General features: G+C 43.6%; 1 protein-coding gene across 1 annotated transcript in view; it reads left to right on the top strand.

Annotated features, from left to right (window-relative positions):
- CD109 (CD109 molecule) overlaps positions 1 to 21,062 on the top strand; it is a 465,421-nt gene that overhangs the window by 199,314 nt on the left and 245,045 nt on the right. The window contains exon 11 of the mRNA XM_073569324.1: positions 11,308 to 11,535. Coding sequence (XP_073425425.1) covers positions 11,308 to 11,535 — 228 coding nt within the window. The remainder of the gene's footprint in view (positions 1 to 11,307; positions 11,536 to 21,062) is intronic.

The following is a 21,062-nucleotide window of genomic DNA, read 5'->3' as shown; positions in this document are numbered from 1 at the left end:
AGGGTATAATGCTGCCTCCTCATAGGGTATAATGCTGCCTCCTCATAGGGAATAATGCTGCCCTCCTCATAGGGTATAATGCTGCCTCCTCATAGGGTATAATGCTGCCTCCTCATAGGGTATAATGCTGCCTCCTCATAGGGAATAATGCTGCCCTCCTCTTAGGGTATAATGCTGCCTCCTCATAGGGTATAATGCTGCCTCCTCATAGGGTATAATGCTGCCTCCTCATAGGGAATAATGCTGCCCTCCTCATAGGGTATAATGCTGCCTCCTCATAGGGTATAATGCTGCCTCCTCATAGGGTATAATGCTGCCTCCTCATAGGGTATAATGCTGCCTCCTCATAGGGAATAATGCTGCCCTCCTCATAGGGTATAATGCTGCCTCCTCATAGGGTATAATGCTGCCTCCTCATAGGGTATAATGCTGCCCCCTCATAGGGTATAATGCTGCCCCCTCATAGGGTATAATGCTGCCTCCTCATAGGGTATAATGCTGCCTCCTCATAGGGTATAATGCTGCCTCCTCATAGGGAATAATGCTGCCCTCCTCATAGGGTATAATGCTGCCTCCTCATAGGGTATAATGCTGCCTCCTCATAGGGTATAATGCTGCCTCCTCATAGGGAATAATGCTGCCTCCTCATAGGGTATAATGCACCCCCTCATAGGGTATAATGCTGCCTCCTCATAGGGTATAATGCTGCCTCCTCATAGGGTATAATGCTGCCTCCTCATAGGGTATAATGCTGCCTCCTCATAGGGAATAATGCTGCCCTCCTCATAGGGTATAATGCTGCCTCCTCATAGGGTATAATGCTGCCCTCCTCATAGGGTATAATGCTGCCTCCTCATAGGGTATAATGCTGCCTCCTCATAGGGTATAATGCTGCCTCCTCATAGGGTATAATGCTGCCTCCTCATAGGGAATAATGCACCCCCTCATAGGGTATAATGCTGCCTCCTCATAGGGTATAATGCTGCCTCCTCATAGGGTATAATGCTGCCTCCTCATAGGGTATAATGCTGCCTCCTCATAGGGTATAATGCTGCCCTCCTCATAGGGTATAATGCTGCCTCCTCATAGGGTATAATGCTGCCCTCCTCATAGGATATAATGCTGCCTCCTCATAGGGTATAATGCTGCCTCCTCATAGGGTATAATGCTGCCCTCCTCATAGGGTATAATGCTGCCTCCTCATAGGGTATAATGCTGCCTCCTCATAGGGTATAATGCTGCCTCCTCATAGGGTATAATGCTGCCTCCTCATAGGGTATAATGCTGCCCCCTCATAGGGTATAATGCTGCCCCCTCATAGGGTATAATGCTGCCCCCTCATAGGGTATAATGCTGCCCCCTCATAGGGTATAATACTGCCCCCCTCATAGGGTATAATGCTATATAGATATATAGATATAGAGTTAGATAGATATAGATAGAAAGATAGATGTAGAAATAGATAGTAGATAATGGATAGAAAGTAGATAATGGATAGATATAGATAGAAAGATTCATAGAGATAGAGATAGATAGATATAAAGATAGATATAGAAAGAAATATAGATAGATAGATAGATCGATAGGTAGATAGATATAGAGATAGATAGAAAATAGATAATAGATAGATAGATATAGAGATAGATAGCTATAGATAGAAAGATATAGAGATAGATAGATATATAGATAGAGATAGATAATAGATAGAGATATACAGATATAATAATAATAATAATAATAATATAGACATATATAGATAGATATAGAGATAAATATATATAGATAGATGGCTATAAATAAAAATAGATATAGAGATATATATAGAGATAATAGATATAGAGATAATAGATATAGAGATAGATATAGAGACAGATAGCTATAGAAAGATAGATATAGAGATAGATATAGAGATAATATCTAGATATAGAGATATGTATAGAGATAGATAGATATAGAGTTAGAAAGATTGATAGATATAGAGAGAGATAGAGATAGATAGAGATAGCTAGATAGATAGATATAAATAATAGAGATAATAGATATAATAGATAGATATAATAGATAGATATAGAGATAGATGGATAGATCAATAGATAGATAAAGAGAGAGATAGAGATAGATAGATAATGAGATATAGAGATAGATATAGAGATATAGTGTTAGATAGAAATATAGATATAGAGATAGATAGATATAGAGATAGATAGATATAGAGATAGATATGGATATAGAGATAACAGATAGATATAGAGATAGATAGATATAGAGATAATGTATAGATAGATATAGAGATAGCTATAGAGAGAGAGATATAGAGATAGATATAGAGAGAAACAGATATAGATATAGAGATAGGTAGATAGATATAGAGATAATAGATAGATATAGAGATAGATAGATATAGATATAAAGATAGATAGAGATAGAGAGAGCGGTAGATAGAGAGTTAGAGAGAGATAGATACAGAGATCGATAAATAGATAGAGAGATAGTTATAGATATAGATAATAGAGATAGATCATAAATATAGAGATAACAGATAGATATAGAGAGAGTAAGATAGAAAGATATAGAGATAGGTAGATATAGATAATAGAGATAGCTAGATAGATAGACATAATAGATAGATAGAAAGATAGATGTAGAGATAGAAAGATAGATATAGAGATAGAGCGATAGATAGATAGAGATAGATATAGATAATAGAGATAAATAGATAGATAGATAGAGAAAGATAGATAGATATAAAGATAGAAAGAAAGATAGATATACAGAGAGATAGATATAGAGATAGAGATAAATAGATAGATAGATAGATATAGAGAGAGATATAGAGAAATAGATATAGATATAGAGATAATAGATATATATAGAGATAGATATAGAGAGAGATAGATACAGAGAAAAGATATAGAGATAAATAGATAGAGAAAGATAGATAGATAGATATATAGATAGAAAGATAGATATAGAGATAGAGCGATAGATAGATATACAGATAGATATAGAGATAGATAGAGATATATAGATAGATAGCTATAGAGAGAGATAGAGATAGATATAGAGAGAAATATATATAGATATAGAGATAGATAGAGATAGATATATAGATATAAAGATAGATATAGAGATAGATATAGAGATAGAGCGATAGATAGCGAGAGATATAGATATAGAGATAGATAGATACAGAGAAAAGATATAGAGATAGATAACGGATAGATAGATAGATAGGTATAGAGATAGATAGATATAGATATTAGATAGAGATATATATAGATAAAGATAGATAGATATAGATGGTAGCTAGATAGATAATAAATATAGAAATAATAGATATAGAGATAGACATAATAGATAGATATAGAGATATATATAGAAAGATATAGAGATAGATAGATAGATAGATATAGAGATAGATAGATAGATAGAGATAGATATAGAAATAGATAGATATAGATATAGAGATAGATAGATATAGATAATAGATAGAGATAGAAAGATAGATAGATATAAGAGAGATAGAGAGATATAGAGATAGATAGAGAGAAACAGATAGAGAGAGCGAGAGAGGTATAAAAAACAAAACAAAACACAATACTCACCTCTCCTCCTCGCTCCCACGCTGATTCCGGCAGCCGGCTTCAGTGTCAGGAGCTGCCCCCACTGCCAGACACACAGCGGGTGCGCGATGTAGTGACGTCATCGCGCACTGGCTGTGAGCCAGGAGCAGAGAGGACTGAGGGCGGCGCCGGCCCTGATGCAGAGCGGCTTACTGGGCTGGGGGCGGGGCCCCTGGGTGTGAAGACCTGAAATGATATTCACTGCTTCGCAGTGAATATTCATTTCTCTTTAGCAGCGGGGACAGGGGCTCCTGCCTCCTGACACCCGCTGCTACTCCGCTGGCAGGGGCCCCCATAGCAGCTGCATAGTGTGCGACACACCACTGGCTGGGGGCCCTAGGCAACTGCTGGCCCTGTATGCCAGCAGGTGCCAGGGCCCACCAGATGCCAGGGCCCACCGGAGAATCCACCGGTTCTCCGGTGGGCCAGTCCGACGCTGTTACTGTACATGTCTCACACTAGTAAGGCCTCCTTTATACAGTGCAATAAGCTCTGGAGGCATTTTCTTAGGGAGATTTATGTCTAGCTAATGTCAGGAACACCGCACTGCACTTGCTCACTGTGCCAGTGCGGGTGTCCTGAGTACAAAGACAGTACTCACAGATACCTGTGGAGCAGGGCAGCAGTGGTGACGATGCGTGCTTCAGAGTATCAGGACCTGAAGCACATGACTGCTGGGGGCGTGGCCTAAGCTCCACAGATCTAGGAGCTGCAGGGAAACTCCTAGAAAGGTAACTACGGGGCAATGTTACCAAGGGGCATAGACAGAGACAGAAACCAGACGAAGCCAGGGTCAAAGCACAAGATAGCAATACAGTACCACGGGGTTTAGACAGAAAGGATAGTCAGGACGTAGCAATAGGTCAGAAAACCAGAACGGGCAATAGACGGTACAATAGGGACAAACTGTAACAGAGTAACGATAGCCAAGCCAGGAGGTCAGAACCGGAGAAGACAGTAGTACCAAAGCGAGAGACAGAGTACAGAGTGAGGGAACAGGCCGGGTCATACACGGGAATCAAACAAGCAACGCAGAATACACGCACACCAGGGGTCAGACACACCAGAACAACAGTATAGCTGACAGAGAACCCTGGTAAAGAGTGAGTATAAATACCCCTCCCAGATCCAGAAAGAGGCCACGAACACTTAACCCTGTGAGTGCAGGGCAAGAACCCTGTTCAAACCATGACAGTACCCCCCTCTTAATGGGGGGCCACTGGACCCCCAGGCTTGTCTGGGTATCTGGCGTGGAAAGCTCGCACCAGACGATCGGCATGCACCGAACTGGCCGGAACCCATGACCGATCCTCCAGAGAGTACCCCTTCCAGTGTATCAGATACTGGAGTCTCCGGCGCACCCATCGGGAGTCAACAATGCGCCCTACTTCATACTCCAGCTGCCCCTCTACCAGCACTGGCGGACCATTTGATGAGGGATCCTCTCTCACCGTCCCCACAGGCTTTAACAGGGACCTGTGGAAGACATTAGAAATTTTAAAGGAGGTGGGCAGCTGCAGTCGGTAGGCTACTGGGTTAACAACCTCCACAACTTTGTATGGGCCAATAAACTTGGGGCCCAGCTTTATAGAAGGTATCTTAAGCTTGATATTGCGGGTGGATAGCCACACCTTCTCCCCTACTGCAAATGCTGGACCTGGCCCCCTCCTCCTGTCAGCAAACCGCTTATAGTTTTCCTGGGCCTTGGAAATATTCCTCTGAACCTCCCTCCAAAGAATTCTAAGACATTGTGTCACATCCTCAGCACCAGGACAACCTGAATCCATACGGGAAAACTCTCCAAAATGTGGGTTAAAGCCATAGTTGACCTGAAAAGGAGACTTCCCAGTAGACTGACTCACACGACCGTTGAATGCAAACTCTGCCATGGGCAATACCTCACACCGGTCCTCCTGCCTGGAAGAGGCCAAGCATCTCAGAATCTGCTCCAACGATTGGTTTGTGCGCTCCGTCTGTCCATTAGACTCTGGGTGGTAGGCAGAGGAGAAGGACAACGAAATCCCCAGCTTTTTGCAAAAAGCCCTCCAGAACCTGGCTACAAACTGTACCCCTCTGTCTGACACCACATTCATAGGCACTCCATGTAACCTAATTATATTCTGCATAAATAAGCGGGCCAGGGTTTCAGCAGATGGTAACGCGGGGAGAGGTACAAAGTGAGCTTGTTTTGAAAACCTATCCACCACCACCCATATCACCAAGTTGCCCCTGGAAGGTGGAAGATTTGTGATAAAATCCATGGACAAATGTGTCCATGGTCTATCCGGAATTGGCAAAGGCACCAATTCCCCGGCCGGACCTGAGAACTTTTAGAACGAGCGCACACCCCACATGCAATCACAGACTTTTTAATATCTGTTACCATAGAGGGCCACCAGAAATCCCTCGCAATTGCCCCCCGGGTAGCTGCAATCCCAGGATGAGCACTCAACACAGAATCATGAAATTCCTGCATAAGTCCGAGACGGAAACGTTCCGGTACAAACAATTTACCCGGGGGTTTACCACCAGGAGCCCGAGCCTGGGCCTCCAAAATCCCTTCTCTGTAACTCAGATGAGATTTCGGCCACCACTACTCCTGGCTGAAGAATGGAGGAGGGAGGTTCTGGAGGGGACACCGAATCAAAGCTTCGGGATAAGGCATCAGCCTTGATGTTTTTAGATCCCAGGCGGAATGTGATGGTAAACTGAAAACGAGAAAAAAAAAGTGCCCACTGAGCCTGTCTGGGGGTCAATCTCTTGGCAGACTCGATATAGGCCAAATTTTTGTAATCAGTGATGACTGTAATGGGATGAACAGACCCCTCCAGGAAATGCCTCCATTCTTCAAAAGCCAACTTTACCGCCAACAACTCTCTATTGCCGACATCGTAATTTCTCTCAGCAGAGGAAAATTTTTTAGAGAAGAAGGCGCAAGGCCTCAGGTTAGTAAGGGTAGGAGGCCCCTGAGACAAAACTGCCCCCACCCCCACTTCCGAGGCGTCAACCTCCACGACAAAAGGTCTTGACGGGTCGGGTTGTACCAATACAGGGGCTGAAGAAAAGCACTTTTTTAATGTCATGAAAGAGTTTTTTGCAGCTACAGACCAATTTTTTACATCAGCTCCCTTGAGAGTGAGGTCCGTTAGAGGCTTTATCACCTGCGAAAAGCCCTTAATAAATTTCCTATAAAAGTTGGCAAAGCCCAAAAATCGTTGCAACCCTTTCAAGTCATGAGGTTGCACCCATTCCGTAACAGCCTGGACTTTCTTAGGATCCATGCGGAACCCCTGTCCTGACACAATCAACCCCAGAAAGGATACTTCTTGCATGAAAAATGAGCATTTTTCCAGCTTGGCATACAAATGATTCTCCCTCAGTCTCATGAGAACCATCCGCAAATGGTGCAAGTGAGACTGACTGTCCACCGAGTACACCAGAATGTCATCCAAATAGATAACCACAAAACAACCGATTAAATCAGAGAAAATTACATTAATAAAATTCTGAAAAACAGCAGGAGCGTTGGTGAGACCAAAGGGCATAACCAAGTTTTCGAACAGCCCTTCAGTCGTCAGGAATGCTGTTTTCCATTCGTCCCCTTCACGGACTCTTATAAGGTTATATGCCCCACGTAAATCCAGTTTAGAGAACCACTTGGCCCCGGTGAGTTGGTTACATAAATCAGGAATTAGGGGGAGAGGGTATGTATTTTTCACAGTAATTTTGTTTAATTCCCGAAAGTCGAGGCACGGCCGCAAACCACCATCTTTTTTCTTAACAAAAAAGAAGCCCGCTGCCACAGGTGAAACAGAAGGCCTAATATGCCCTTTGCTGAGACTCTCAGTAATGTACTCCTTCATGGCTAGACGTTCGGGCCTGGACAAATTGAACAGGCGAGCCTTGGGTAACTTGGCTCCAGGGACTAGATTAATGGCACAATCAAAGGGTCTATGTGGTGGTAGCGCCTCAGCCTCACTTTCAGAAAATACGTCTTGAAAATCTTTCAGGCACTCCGGAATACCTTCCAGATCGACAGACGACACTGACACAGATTTTACTGGGGTGACAAGGGTTGTCAAGTTACAACATAGACCATTAGCCATACAACCCCACTGAATGATCTCCCCTGTGACCCAGTCAATAGTAGGATTGTGACGTTGAAGCCAAGGCATACCCAGTATCAGTCCAGCCGGCAGATTATTTATGACAAAACATCTTAATTTTTCCATGTGAGTGGAACCCACTTTCAGAGAAAAGGTATCAGTCATGAAACAAATTCCCTCCTGGGTGATAGGAGAAGAATCAATTGCCACGATTTTAACAGGATCTTTTAACCTGACTGTCCCTATCTTATGAAAAGTCACAACTTTGGCATCGATCAGATTAATAGAAGAACCACAGTCAACAAAGGCGGTAGTCCCAACCGGGCCGCCTGTAAATTCCAGTTCCACCGGAAGCAGAATTTTAGTAAGCGAGTAAAAGGGTACCTGGGAGTCTGGGCAACCTCCTCGATTGTTACCCAGACTCAGTCGTTTTCCTGACGGCTTCACTGAAGAAGGGCAAGAAGGACAGTTCCTTCTCCAATGTCCAGCGGATCCACAGTAAAAGCACAATTGGTTGTTTCTTCGGTGTCTCCTCTCTTTTTCCTCCAATGACGTGGCACCAACCTCCATGGGCTCAGGACTAGATGCAGAGTCTCTCAGATTGGAGAATAAAGGGGTCTCCTGCATCATGACCCCTCTTGCCCGCAGCCTACGGTCCATGCGGACAGCCTGGATCATAGCGTCCTCCAAAGAATCCGGTGGAGGATGAAGGGCTAGGGCATCTTTCAAACGTTCGGACAGGCCTCTACAGAACAAACCCCGGAGGGCAGCGTCATCCCAGGAGACCTCCGCTGCCCAGCGTCTGAACTCAGAGGTGAACCATTCAGCAGAGTTCCTTCCCTGTGTCACACTCATCATCATATCCTCTGCCAGACGCACTCTATCAGGCTCATCATAAATGTGCCCCAGAGCCTCAAACAACAAATTCACAGACATGCGTTCAGGAGCAGAGGAAGAGAGAGAGAAAGCCCATGCCTGTGGAGCCCCCCCGAAGTAGGGAAATGACGACCCCCACCCTCTGGAACTCATCCCCGGAAGAGCGGGGCCTCAGAGAAAAAAAAAGCTTGCATCCTTCTCTGAAAGACCTGAACTCCTTTTTATCCCCTGAGAAAAGGTCTGGCAATTTGACCCGAGATTCTGGGAATGCCAATGACACATCTCTATCCCCAGCACAAGAATCCCCTGTAGAGGCAGCCCCCTGTACCGTATCCACCAACTGTTGCTGGGTCTGGGCCATCATGCGCTGTTCCACATTAAGTTTGTGGAACATTTGGGTCAGGTGCTTGACCTGATCAGCCAAGGCTTGTATGGGATCCAAATGGTCAGCTATAATGTCAGGAACACCGCACTGCACTTGCTCACTGTGCCAGTGCGGGTGTCCTGAGTACAAAGACAGTACTCACAGATACCTGTGGAGCAGGGCAGCAGCGGTGACGATGCGTGCTTCAGAGTATCAGGACCTGAAGCACATGACTGCTGGGGGCGTGGCCTAAGCTCCACAGATCTAGGAGCTGCAGGGAAACTCCTAGAAAGGTAACTACGGGGCAATGTTACCAAGGGGCATAGACAGAGACAGAAACCAGACAAAGCCAGGGTCAAAGCACCAGATAGCAATACAGTACCACGGGGTTTAGACAGAAAGGATAGTCAGGACGTAGCAATAGGTCAGAAAACCAGAACGGGCAATAGACGGTACAATAGGGACAAACTGTAACGGAGTAACGATAGCCAAGCCAGGAGGTCAGAACTGGAGAAGACAGTAGTACCAAAGCGAGAGACGGAGTACAGAGTGAGGGAACAGGCCGGGTCATACACGGGAATCAAACAAGCAACGCAGAATACACGCACACCAGGGGTCAGACACACCAGAACAACAGTATAGCTGACAGAGAACCCTGGTAAAGAGTGAGTATAAATACCCCTACCAGATCCAGAAAGAGGCCACGAACACTTAACCCTGTGAGTGCAGGGCAAGAACCCTGTTCAAACCATGACAGCTAATAGTTTTTAATGGTACATTTGCATATAGCAAAAATATTAATTTCTCTGGAATAAGGGTTGATCATGCTGGCAGATTCCATTCAAATGCTATTGCCACCTTCTCAGCCAATTAGTTACTGTTGCAATGCAGCAAAAATGAGGCATTATCAATTATGATTATATAGCGCCATCATATTCTGCAGTGCTTTACAGACATTATTATCACTGTCCAAACTGGGGCTCACAATTTAAATTCCCTACCAGAATACCCAGGGAAAACCCATGTAAACACTCATGATATGATTATGGCAAGTTAATTTGCTGCCATAGCAGTTGGGCTACTGCTAAAGAACCTATGCTCTGCCATCTTGGTATTCTTGTGAATTCTAGTCCGTGCTTCATTGTAGACCATGATTTTTACTATCTACTACGAGACTAAAGTATTGAAGTATATAGTACATGGAATCAGACACTTGCCAGTTACAGTCACCTTTGAAGACTGAAAAAGAAATGTAAATCTTAAAAACATAAAAGAATAAAATGATAAAAAACATGAAATTTGAATCACCCCCATTATGCCTAGTTAAAAGAAAAGAAATTAAAAAAGTAAATAATAATATTTTATACTGTTCGTAAAAGTCTGAGCTATCAAAATATAAAGTTATTTATACCATGTGGTAAAGATAATGAAATCGAAATGCCAAAATTGCCATTTTTTTGGTGCTAACCCCTTCAAAATATTAATATCAACTCAAAGCTGTCTGTTTAGCCTTTGCCGGTTAGAATTTATATGGGGACCCTATGTCATTTTTTTTCTGGGGACACCATAAACTAACCAGTAAAGGCTAAGCAAACAGCTGTGAGCTGTAATTAACAGTTTGGAAACCTTTTGGTACATTGTTCCCCTTCCCAGATTAGAAACATCAGCCCCCAGTCATGGGTTTTCCCTCTGCTGGCTATCAAAGTTACACTCACGCCACTTTTTCAAATTTATTCTTGATTTTATACATGATGTACACAGTGGGTGCTGAATACAACTTCCATCATTGTCAACTGGTTGCGTTGATCACAGGGAGACCAGGCAACAATGATCGGAACTGTTTTCGGTAGCCGACACCTGGGAACGGCAAGAACTGTACCACTTTTTCCCAGGTGCCGGTACACATCTCTCTGATGATATATGGATGACATCCATTTATCATCTGTGTACAGCATGCATTTTATCCATGGTGCCCATAAAAAACTGACATGTCTGCAGGTTTTTCACACAGACACGCGGTCCATGTGGAAAACATGACATGTGTGCACCACCATTGAATACTATGGGTGTTCATGTGTCAGTATTTGCTGTTTTTTAAAAATGGTCCACAAACGGACACAAAAAAATGGACGTGTAACATTCAACTGGGACATCTCTGGTCAATGCACAAAGACCAATTTGTTTTTTCTAAACTGCACTGAAAATACAAAAGCCCATGTTTTCTCTAATGCAGCATTTTACAATATTTTTTCTAGTTCATAAAGAGTGTTCCAAAATTTAAAGTTATCTGTACTTAATTAATCAATTTTTTTATATTTCACCTAACTGGTTATTTTAGCTTAAGGTTCGAAGATATGATGGAAGAAATCTGAATACTGACGAAAGGAGGAATGAAGTTTCTGTGACAGTTACCCAATCAAAAATGTTTTTAACAGATGCAGTGATTAAAGGATCAGAAGAAGAGAATATAGAATTACAACAATTTTTAACTTATCTAATTCCTGAAAATAGCGACATCAAAATTGAAATCCCTTTATATTCTGACACTGTCCATTTAAAAATCAAGGTAAGCATCATTTGACACAATTATGTAATGCACATGGGAAAAGAACAAAGTTGTTCAACTAAAGGGTGGTGAGAGCCTCATGAACATATATCAGGATTATCTTTTCCATGCACTGTTTTTATGAAGTCTGATATTACTGCTCTGCTGGCTAATTGTTTAAAATCAACTCTAATTGAATCCCTGCCCCCTTACCTATGTGGTGGCTTAAGGGCCTTTTAGCGATATCGCTAAAGCGTCACCGATTTTGTGATGCAATAGCGATATTGCTACATGTGACACTTACCTCCGACCGCCCCCCGCTGGATATCGATGATCGCGCGAGATCGTCCTGGTCCATTTCTCGTCATCAGCTTCATGCTAGCACCGACGAGCGACTCATGGACGCCGGAGGAAGTCGTCATCAGAGCTGTCGTCTGATAGGTAAGATTGACCACTGACCGCTGCTACGTCGCTGGTGAGATCTGCCTGTTTGGCAGCTCACTAGCGACCATTTAGTGATGCACCAACGATCCAAACTGGGTCGTATCGCTGTCGGGATCGCTGGTGCATCGCTAAATGTAACGGGACCCTTAGAAAAATAAGATCAAAGTAAATGAGACGGTAAAGGAAGGAATTGCTGGGACAGTCTTTAATTTTTTTCTTCACATTTGGTGTTTTGTGTTCCTTTAAAGGGGTTGTTCACTACTGACAATCCCCTTCTGAATCTCCCTAAGGTGCATCATAAAATCAAAATATTGCTATACTACTCTTTAAGACTTGCAGCATTCCACTGATCACAGAGTCTTCTCTCTGGTGGGTCACCTGACATAAACAAATTGAGGCCATTCAATGGCTACTAAAGATAAGCAAATTAAATTGATGCAAAGCAACCCTGTTAATTTGAACAATTTGCAATTTAATTTGCACAAATCATCTAAAATGGTTCCTGCCATTTTACACTTCGCAGAAGTTTGAATAAACCAGAAAAGCATCATATGACTTTGGCATCAGTCTCGCAGACTTCCCCATAATGCCTTTTAGATATCACATCACATGGTATAGCACAGCCTTTCAGGACAGAATGTGATAGCTAGAGATGAGCGAACCTTTCAAGGTTCAATTTGGCAAATGGCCCTATGTTCACCGAACGACTCGTCAAAGACACCCGAACGCCAAAAATTAGTGGCAGACACCAGGGAAAGTGGCATCAATTGATCCAGAGTAAAAATAGCAGAATTGCGCAGCATGGATGCATGGTACAGGGCCTGGGACAGGGCTTGGACCAGCATTTCTAGCTTAATGTTAATCAGTAACAGGTGAACGAGTGACAGGTATAGGTTTCGTGCTCTGAGAACCCTGCCAAATTCAGGCAACACACATGAAGGAGACCTAACTTAGAGTCCACAAATTTCCAAAAATTAAAGGTACCAGGAAAAGTGGCATCAATTGACCCACAGTAGAAATTTGATAATGGCACAGCAGCAGTCAGCCATAGACTTTGAATGAGGTATCAGGTTCTGGGCCAGCATTTACAGCTTTGAATTTAAGTTTAAATTAAGGCAAGATGGGTGAAGGGCCTGTGTAAACCTGCTGTGCTAGGAGCCCTGATACCTCATGCAACAGCTCAAACAGCTTTTTTGCTCAACCACACTAAGGTGGCACAAATATAAGCTTGGTAGACCATTAATGTTATAAAAAATTAAGGATAGTAACACAGGTAGTTGACTGAAAGTAAGTGCAGCCATGCCAGTCTGGGAGGCCTACTGCTACAGGCAGCACACAGCTTCTTCTTTTGTTACTGAACAATCTACTCAACTCCATTTCTTTGGCAGCTGCGCAGCGGTACTATTTTTTATTGTTATAGCACCATTTATTTCATGGTGCTTTACATGTGAAAAGGGGTATACATAATAAAAACAAGTACAATAATCTTAAACAATACAAGAAATTGACTGGTAAAGGAGGATCCCACTCGTAAGGTCTTGCAGTCTACAAGGGATGGGTGAGGATACAATAGGTTAGGGTAGAGCTGCTTGTGCAGCTATATGATGGCTCGATGGTTACTGTAGGTTATAGGCTTGTCAGAAGAGGTGGTTCTTCAAGTTCCTTCTGAAGGTTTCCATGGTAGGCAAGAGTATGATATGTTGGGTTAGAGAGTTCGAGAGTAGAGGGGATTTACAGGAGAAATCTAGTATTCAATTGTGAGAACACGAGATAAAAGGGGAGAGAAGGATATCTTGTAAGGATCAGAGGGTGCATGCAGGTAAGTACCAAGTCATAGTTGTATGGAATATACAGGTAGTGGATGGATTTGTATGCCATGGTTAGGGTTTTGAACTGGAGTATCTAGGTAATGGGAAGCCATTGAAGGAACTGACAGAGAGGAGAGGCCGAGGAATAGTGGGGGGATAGGTGGATTAGTTAGGTAGCCGAGTTTATGATAGATAGGAGGGGTTGCAATAGTTGAGTTGGCAGATGATGAGTGCAAAGATTAAGGTTGTTGCTTAAGGAATGTACAGATCCAGGAAATATTTTTGAATTCTAGTCAGAAGGAAGTGGAAAGGGCATGGATATGTGTTTTGAAGTAGAGATCAGAGTTCTGGGTTACTGCAACGAAACAAGCTTGTGGGATTCCCTCATCTACACCTTGTAGATGAGGGCCAGAAAGATCATATTCTCCAGCAGATGGCAAGCACTGCATCAAGTGGCCTCTCCTCCTCTTCCTCCACCTTAACATCACACATAATACAGTCCTCAGAACTGGCACCCCAATTACCCTTGGTTTCCCCTGTCACAACTCTCCAACCATTCAACTGACTGTGAGGAACCACAGATGGGTGAGTCTGCAGAGCTGTTCACACATTCTATTTCATGGGCATTAGAGGTCTGCTCCAAAGATTCACAGACTCAAGAGGAGGACCTGGGGCTGGACGAATTAGCAGAATTCAGACCCTCATAACCAGATGTGAATCCCCAGGGATGGAGGTAATCCTGATGAAAATCAGATACCTGATGAGCACTTGGAATGTACTGTGCTGTTGGGGCAGGAAGAGGAGGAGGGTGACCCTCAGGGTGAGAAGTGTGAGAACAGAGAGGTTGATGATGAGGTTGTAGATCCCACTTGTTGTGAACCCAGTAGCTCAGCAGTGGAGGTGGAGGAGGAGGAAGACAAGGATATTATGCTGCAGCGTGCCGCTCAGACTCTGAGAGATGTAACTACAACAAGCACTACATCCTCAGCCATAACTCTGGCTGTGGCTAGCAGCAGTTTCGGGTTTGCAGTTTACAATTTTTATTTTGAGGCAGAAAAAGATGACCCAACTTGTGTTATCGGCCAACTTTATAAAAGAAGACTAAGTAGAGGCAAAAATTCGAATAATTTGACTACTAAATGCATGAATCAGCACATGTGTGATCAACATTCGTTTGTCTGGGAATCTCACTGCACTTAAATGCGGCCTAGCCAACCACTGGCCGCCCCATCAACTGCATCCGTGGCTTCTTTCTCTTCCTAACTTTAGCAAGTGTTCTCATACAAGCCTCCGGCCACAGAACCTCCACTTGTTTACCTGCTACAGTTGTATTGAGTGAGAGTCTGTCAGCTTTTATGGGAGTGGACATGCCTGCTGTTTTTGACTGATCTCTGACAAAGAGCACATCACATCTTTCTTAATCCACCGTAACATCTCTGCCTACACCTCACTCACAGTCCAGGAGTTTGTCGTGTTCACCCTACTCCACCTTCTCTCAGCACAGTAGCCACACCCTGGATCCTGCAGCTGTGTTCATGTGAAAGATTGTTTCCTCCTACACATGGCAAAGCTAAGAGCTTGAACTTCACCATCTCCAATCTGTTGGCCTCAGAAATACTGCCTTTCTACCTGGTGCATACAGATGCTTTCTGAAAGTTCATGGCCATCTCAGTCCCCCAGTACCAGTTGTCCAATTGCCATTATTTATCTAAGAAAGATGTGCCTACGCTTCAAGAGCATGTAGCAGACAACATGATCCGTTTCTTGAAGAAATCTATGTCTGCCAGTGTGCATTTCACCACTGACACCTGGACAAGCAAGCATGTTACATCTTGGTGACTGGATACTGGGTAACTCTGATGGCTGAAGGGGCAGGAATGAAAAGGTCTACTCCACAAGTCTTTGAATCCCCAAGACTTGCAGGGAGCTTGGGGATGGAGAACTAAATAACTACACACCAAAGGATGGAGAACTAAACTACTAGACAACAGGGGTTGGAGAACTAAACTACTAAACACTTAGGGATTGATATCTAAACCACTACACACCAAGATATGGAAAACTAAATCACTACTCACCAGAAGATGAAGATTTAAACTACTAGACAACAGGGGTTGGATAACTAAACACCTAGAGTTGCAGAACTAAACCACTGCACACCAGAGGATGCAGAACTAAACCACTAGACATGAAGGTGTTACTAGACACCAAGTCTTGGAATCCCCAAGGCTTGTGTGACAAAGCTCTGAATCTAACACTTCCTCCACTGCTTCTGCCTCTTCCACCTCCTCTAGGACCTTCACCTGCGGTCTCAACCTCTCTCTTAAAGAGACATGTGTTCCAAGAGTGCAGAAAGAATCCCCCACCTCCGTACTGCACAGCCAGGGCTCACCGCAATCAGGCAGTGTTTAAATTAATTTACATCTTAAGAATTGGGGACAGCTATCCAGGCTGAGTTTGAGCAATGGCTGTATATACTAAACCTGGAGGCAAGAAAGACCATGTGTGATAACAGTGAGAACCTGGTGGCAGCCCTTCTCTGGGACAACCTCATACACATGCCTTGCATGGCTCACATTCTCAACCTGATGGTATAGCAATTTCTTCGCCACTATCCTGGCTTGAATGCATGGCCCTGAGTGCTCACTTCTGTCGTTCACATCTACTTGCCTCACTAAAAAGGTCTTTTATGCTGCCGGTTAACCAGTTGGTATATGATGTGCCAACACATTGGAAATCCACTCTGCACATATTGCAGCAGCTGTGGCAGCAGCGGCAATCCCTGATGCAATGTGTTCTTCTGCATATCACAGTATGGATGTGGCAAAAATCACACTTGCTGAGTGGGCACAGACGAAGGACCTCTGCACCCATGTGCACGATGCCATCATCAGCATCACGATTCCCAACATCTGCATGCTGGAGCACACTTTGAATAGTCTGCAGGAAAAGGTGGTGATCCCAGAGGAAGAGGAGAAAGCAGAGGAGGATTCAGAAGTGTTAACATTATCTCTAAGTTCCATGGGATGGTGGATTACAATGATTGAGGAAGGTTAAATTGTTAGTGAAGGAGCAGGAGCCAAGGAACAAATGGAGGAGGATGAGGAGGAAGATGTGACAGGCATGCAACAGTGATGAGATGAAGAGGATAATAATCCCCTCTCTGTTGTCCGTGGTTGGCGGGAGGGGACATAGGAAGCAAGTTTGAGTGTTATTCTGCCACCAACACAACTTGAATTTGAACCTCATGTAAGCATCCAACACATGAGCGCTTTCTTTCTGCATTATCTGCAACATGATGCTTGTATTGTTAGGATTAGAAATAGTGCTGACTACTGAGTTGCTACTCTGTTAGATCCACAGTAAAAGAGTACATTTGCTAGATGCTTCCAATCATGTTAAGGGATGCACACATGCTGGAGTATCAAAACATGAGACAGCAGTCAGGCACACAACATGCATCGCAGTTATAGACTTCCAACCCTGGGATACTCGAGGAGTCAATACAAAAAAATTAGCAGCAGCAGCAGCTTAAGTGGCAAAAGAAATTTCTGTGAGTCGTTTCATACATTCTTTCATTTTTCAGACCAGCCAGTGCACCAGAAAAACAGAGTGAAAATCTGACATGTTGTGAAAGACTGGAGAGAATTGTGATGGAGCATCTCAACTTGAGCTCAATATCAATGCCATCACGGGGTGTTTGGACCCTTTTGCATTTTGGTCTTCAAAAATTGAAGAGTGGCCTGAGCTCACCTGTCAAGCCACGGAGGTTTTGTCATGCCCCGGCAGCCAACTTTCTCTCAGAACGTGTCTTCAGTGCTGCTGGTGGTGTCCTGACAGATAAGCGCATGCGACTATTCCCTGAAAGTGTAGACCACCTAACTTTCATCAAGATGAACAAGTCACTGTTCTCCAATGACTTTTGCGCTCCAGTTGCAGACTGGGCAGACTAGGCTATGGTGCAGTTTTTAGTGTGCTCCATTGATCTTGCATTATTGCAGTCTGTGACACCATTGTCTTGGCTTCTGTGCCTGCTGTTGCCATTGCTGCAGATGTTACAAACAATTTTGAAATGTGGAGACTCTAAGTTGTGTCTCCATCTGGTAGGTTGCCTATAGTGGAAGGCGTATCCGAGCCCCATTATACTTTTTCTACTCTGGGGAAATTTATACCACTTTAGTGTTGTCTGCCCCTAATTTTTGGAAATGCATGGATTCCAAATTGGGGCTACTTCATGTGTGTTACTCGAATTTGGCAGGGTTCTCAGAGCACCAGGCTTACACCTGTAACTCATCCACCTGTTACTGATCAATGTTTAAGGTAGAGATGCTGGTCCAAGCCCTGTACCATGCATCCTTGCTGTGCAATTATACTTCTTGTACTCTGAGTCAGTTAAGCAGTTGAAGCATTGTGATGCGGGGGGAAACAAGGGTAATTGGGGTGCCACCTCTGAGGACTGTACTGTGTGTGGGTCTTTTAACCAGCTGTTTCACAAGCCTAGGCCTACAGCTGTCAGTCACCTGTCAGTAAATTAACAATCTGTATTTATCTGCTGAGATAGTGTGGCTGGACCACAGAATTAGCACAAAAGATTTAGATGCTGATATGTTGACTCCTTGATGGACAACACAATTAGCACAAAGAATTTAGATACTGAAATGTATACTGCTGGATCACAGTATTAGCACAAAGGAATAAGATTATAAAATGTAGCCTGGTGCCTGCACCACAGTATTAGAACAAACAATTTATATTAGGAAATGTGGACTGGTGCCTGCACCACACTATTGGCAAATAAGATTTGTATTATGAAATGCGGCCTGGTGCTTGCACCATAGTATTAGCCCAAATGATGTTGATTATGAAATGTGGACTAGTGCTTGCACCAGAGTTTTATCCCAAACAATTTTGAGTATGAACTGTGGCCTGGTACCTGAATATTAGACTAAATGCTTTTGATTATGAAATGTGGCCTTGTGCCTACACCATAGTATTAGCACAAAGGATTTTGATTATGAAATGTAAACTGGTGCTTGTACCAAAGTATTAGCCCAAACAATTTTAATTATGAAATGTAGCCTGGTGACTGCACCACAATATTATCCCAAATGATTTTGATTATGAAATGTGGACTGGTGCCTTCATCAGAGTATTAGCCCAAACTATTTTGATTATGAAATGTGGCCTGGTGTCTACACAACAATATTACCACAAACGATTTTTATTAGGAAATGTGGCCTCTTTCATCAAGATGAACAAGTCACTGTTCTCCAATGACTTTTGCGCTCCAGTTGCAGACTGGGCAGACTAGGCTATGGTGCAGTTTTTAGTGTGCTCCATTGATCTTGCATTATTGCAGTCTGTGACACCATTGTCTTGGCTTCTGTGCCTGCTGTTGCCATTGCTGCAGATGTTACAAACAATTTTGAAATGTGGAGACTCTAAGTTGTGTCTCCATCTGGTAGGTTGCCTATAGTGGAAGGCGTATCAGAGCCCCATTATACTTTTTCTACTCTGGGGAAATTTATACCACTTTAGTGTTGTCTGCCCCTAATTTTTGGAAATGCATGGATTCCAAATTGGGGCTACTTCATGTGTGTTACTCGAATTTGGCAGGGTTCTCAGAGCACCAGGCTTACACCTGTAACTCATCCACCTGTTACTGATCAATGTTTAAGGTAGAGATGCTGGTCCAAGCCCTGTACCATGCATCCTTGCTGTGCAATTATACTTCTTGTACTCTGAGTCAGTTAAGCAGTTGAAGCATTGTGATGCGGGGGGAAACAAGGGTAATTGGGGTGCCACCTCTGAGGACTGTACTGTGTGTGGGTCTTTTAACCAGCTGTTTCACAAGCCTAGGCCTACAGCTGTCAGTCACCTGTCAGTAAATTAACAATCTGTATTTATCTGCTGAGATAGTGTGGCTGGACCACAGAATTAGCACAAAAGATTTAGATGCTGATATGTTGACTCCTTGATGGACAACACAATTAGCACAAAGAATTTAGATACTGAAATGTATACTGCTGGATCACAGTATTAGCACAAAGGAATAAGATTATAAAATGTAGCCTGGTGCCTGCACCACAGTATTAGAACAAACAATTTATATTAGGAAATGTGGACTGGTGCCTGCACCACACTATTGGCAAATAAGATTTGTATTATGAAATGCGGCCTGGTGCTTGCACCATAGTATTAGCCCAAATGATGTTGATTATGAAATGTGGACTAGTGCTTGCACCAGAGTTTTATCCCAAACAATTTTGAGTATGAACTGTGGCCTGGTACCTGAATATTAGACTAAATGCTTTTGATTATGAAATGTGGCCTTGTGCCTACACCATAGTATTAGCACAAAGGATTTTGATTATGAAATGTAAACTGGTGCTTGTACCAAAGTATTAGCCCAAACAATTTTAATTATGAAATGTAGCCTGGTGACTGCACCACAATATTATCCCAAATGATTTTGATTATGAAATGTGGACTGGTGCCTTCATCAGAGTATTAGCCCAAACTATTTTGATTATGAAATGTGGCCTGGTGTCTACACAACAATATTACCACAAACGATTTTTATTAGGAAATGTGGCCTCTTGCCTGCGCCACTCTATTAGCACAAATGAGTTATATCCTAGATCACTGATGGCGAACCTATGGCACGCGTGCCAGAGAGGGCACGCAGAGCCCTCTCAGCTGGCATGGGGCATCATCTCATCCTTGTTCCAGAGCTGCAGCTTCCTGCCTCACACAATGAGCGGCGCAGCCGCCTTTGGGTGACATCATCATTCAGCTACACGGCCGCTGTGCCATTGAGAGGAAGGAAGCTGCCAGCGCACGGAGAGGTGAGTGTGGCCGCTGTGCCAATGAAGCTGCTGTGGTGTGTGTGTGCCAGTGAAGCTGCTGTGGTGTGTGTGTGTGTGCTGCAGTGATGGGGATAGGACCAGTGATGTGGAGAGGACCAATGATGGGGAGAGGGCCAATGATGGCGGTGGTGGGGAGAGGGTCAATGATGGGAGTGATGGGGAGAGGGCTAATGAGTGGAGTGATGGGGAGAAGGCAATGATGGTTTGATGGGGAGGAGGAAATGATGGAGGTGGTGGAATGGGCAATTTCTACATTTCTGCATGAAGGGGATCATGATGGGGCATTTCTACATGAAGGGGATCATGATGGGGCATATTACTACAAGAAGGGGATCATGATGAGCAGAGCTGGTTTTAGACAAAGTGGGGCCCTAGGCAAAAGTTTAAAGTTGGGCCCCAAATGCTAACATTGTAAAATCATACATTT

This window comes from Dendrobates tinctorius, unplaced genomic scaffold, assembly GCF_039654945.1.
Source record: "Dendrobates tinctorius isolate UK_male_01 unplaced genomic scaffold, ASM3965494v1 ptg000024l, whole genome shotgun sequence".
NCBI lineage: Eukaryota > Metazoa > Chordata > Amphibia > Anura > Dendrobatidae > Dendrobates > Dendrobates tinctorius.
This window is presented reverse-complemented; position numbering and strand designations above follow the sequence as displayed.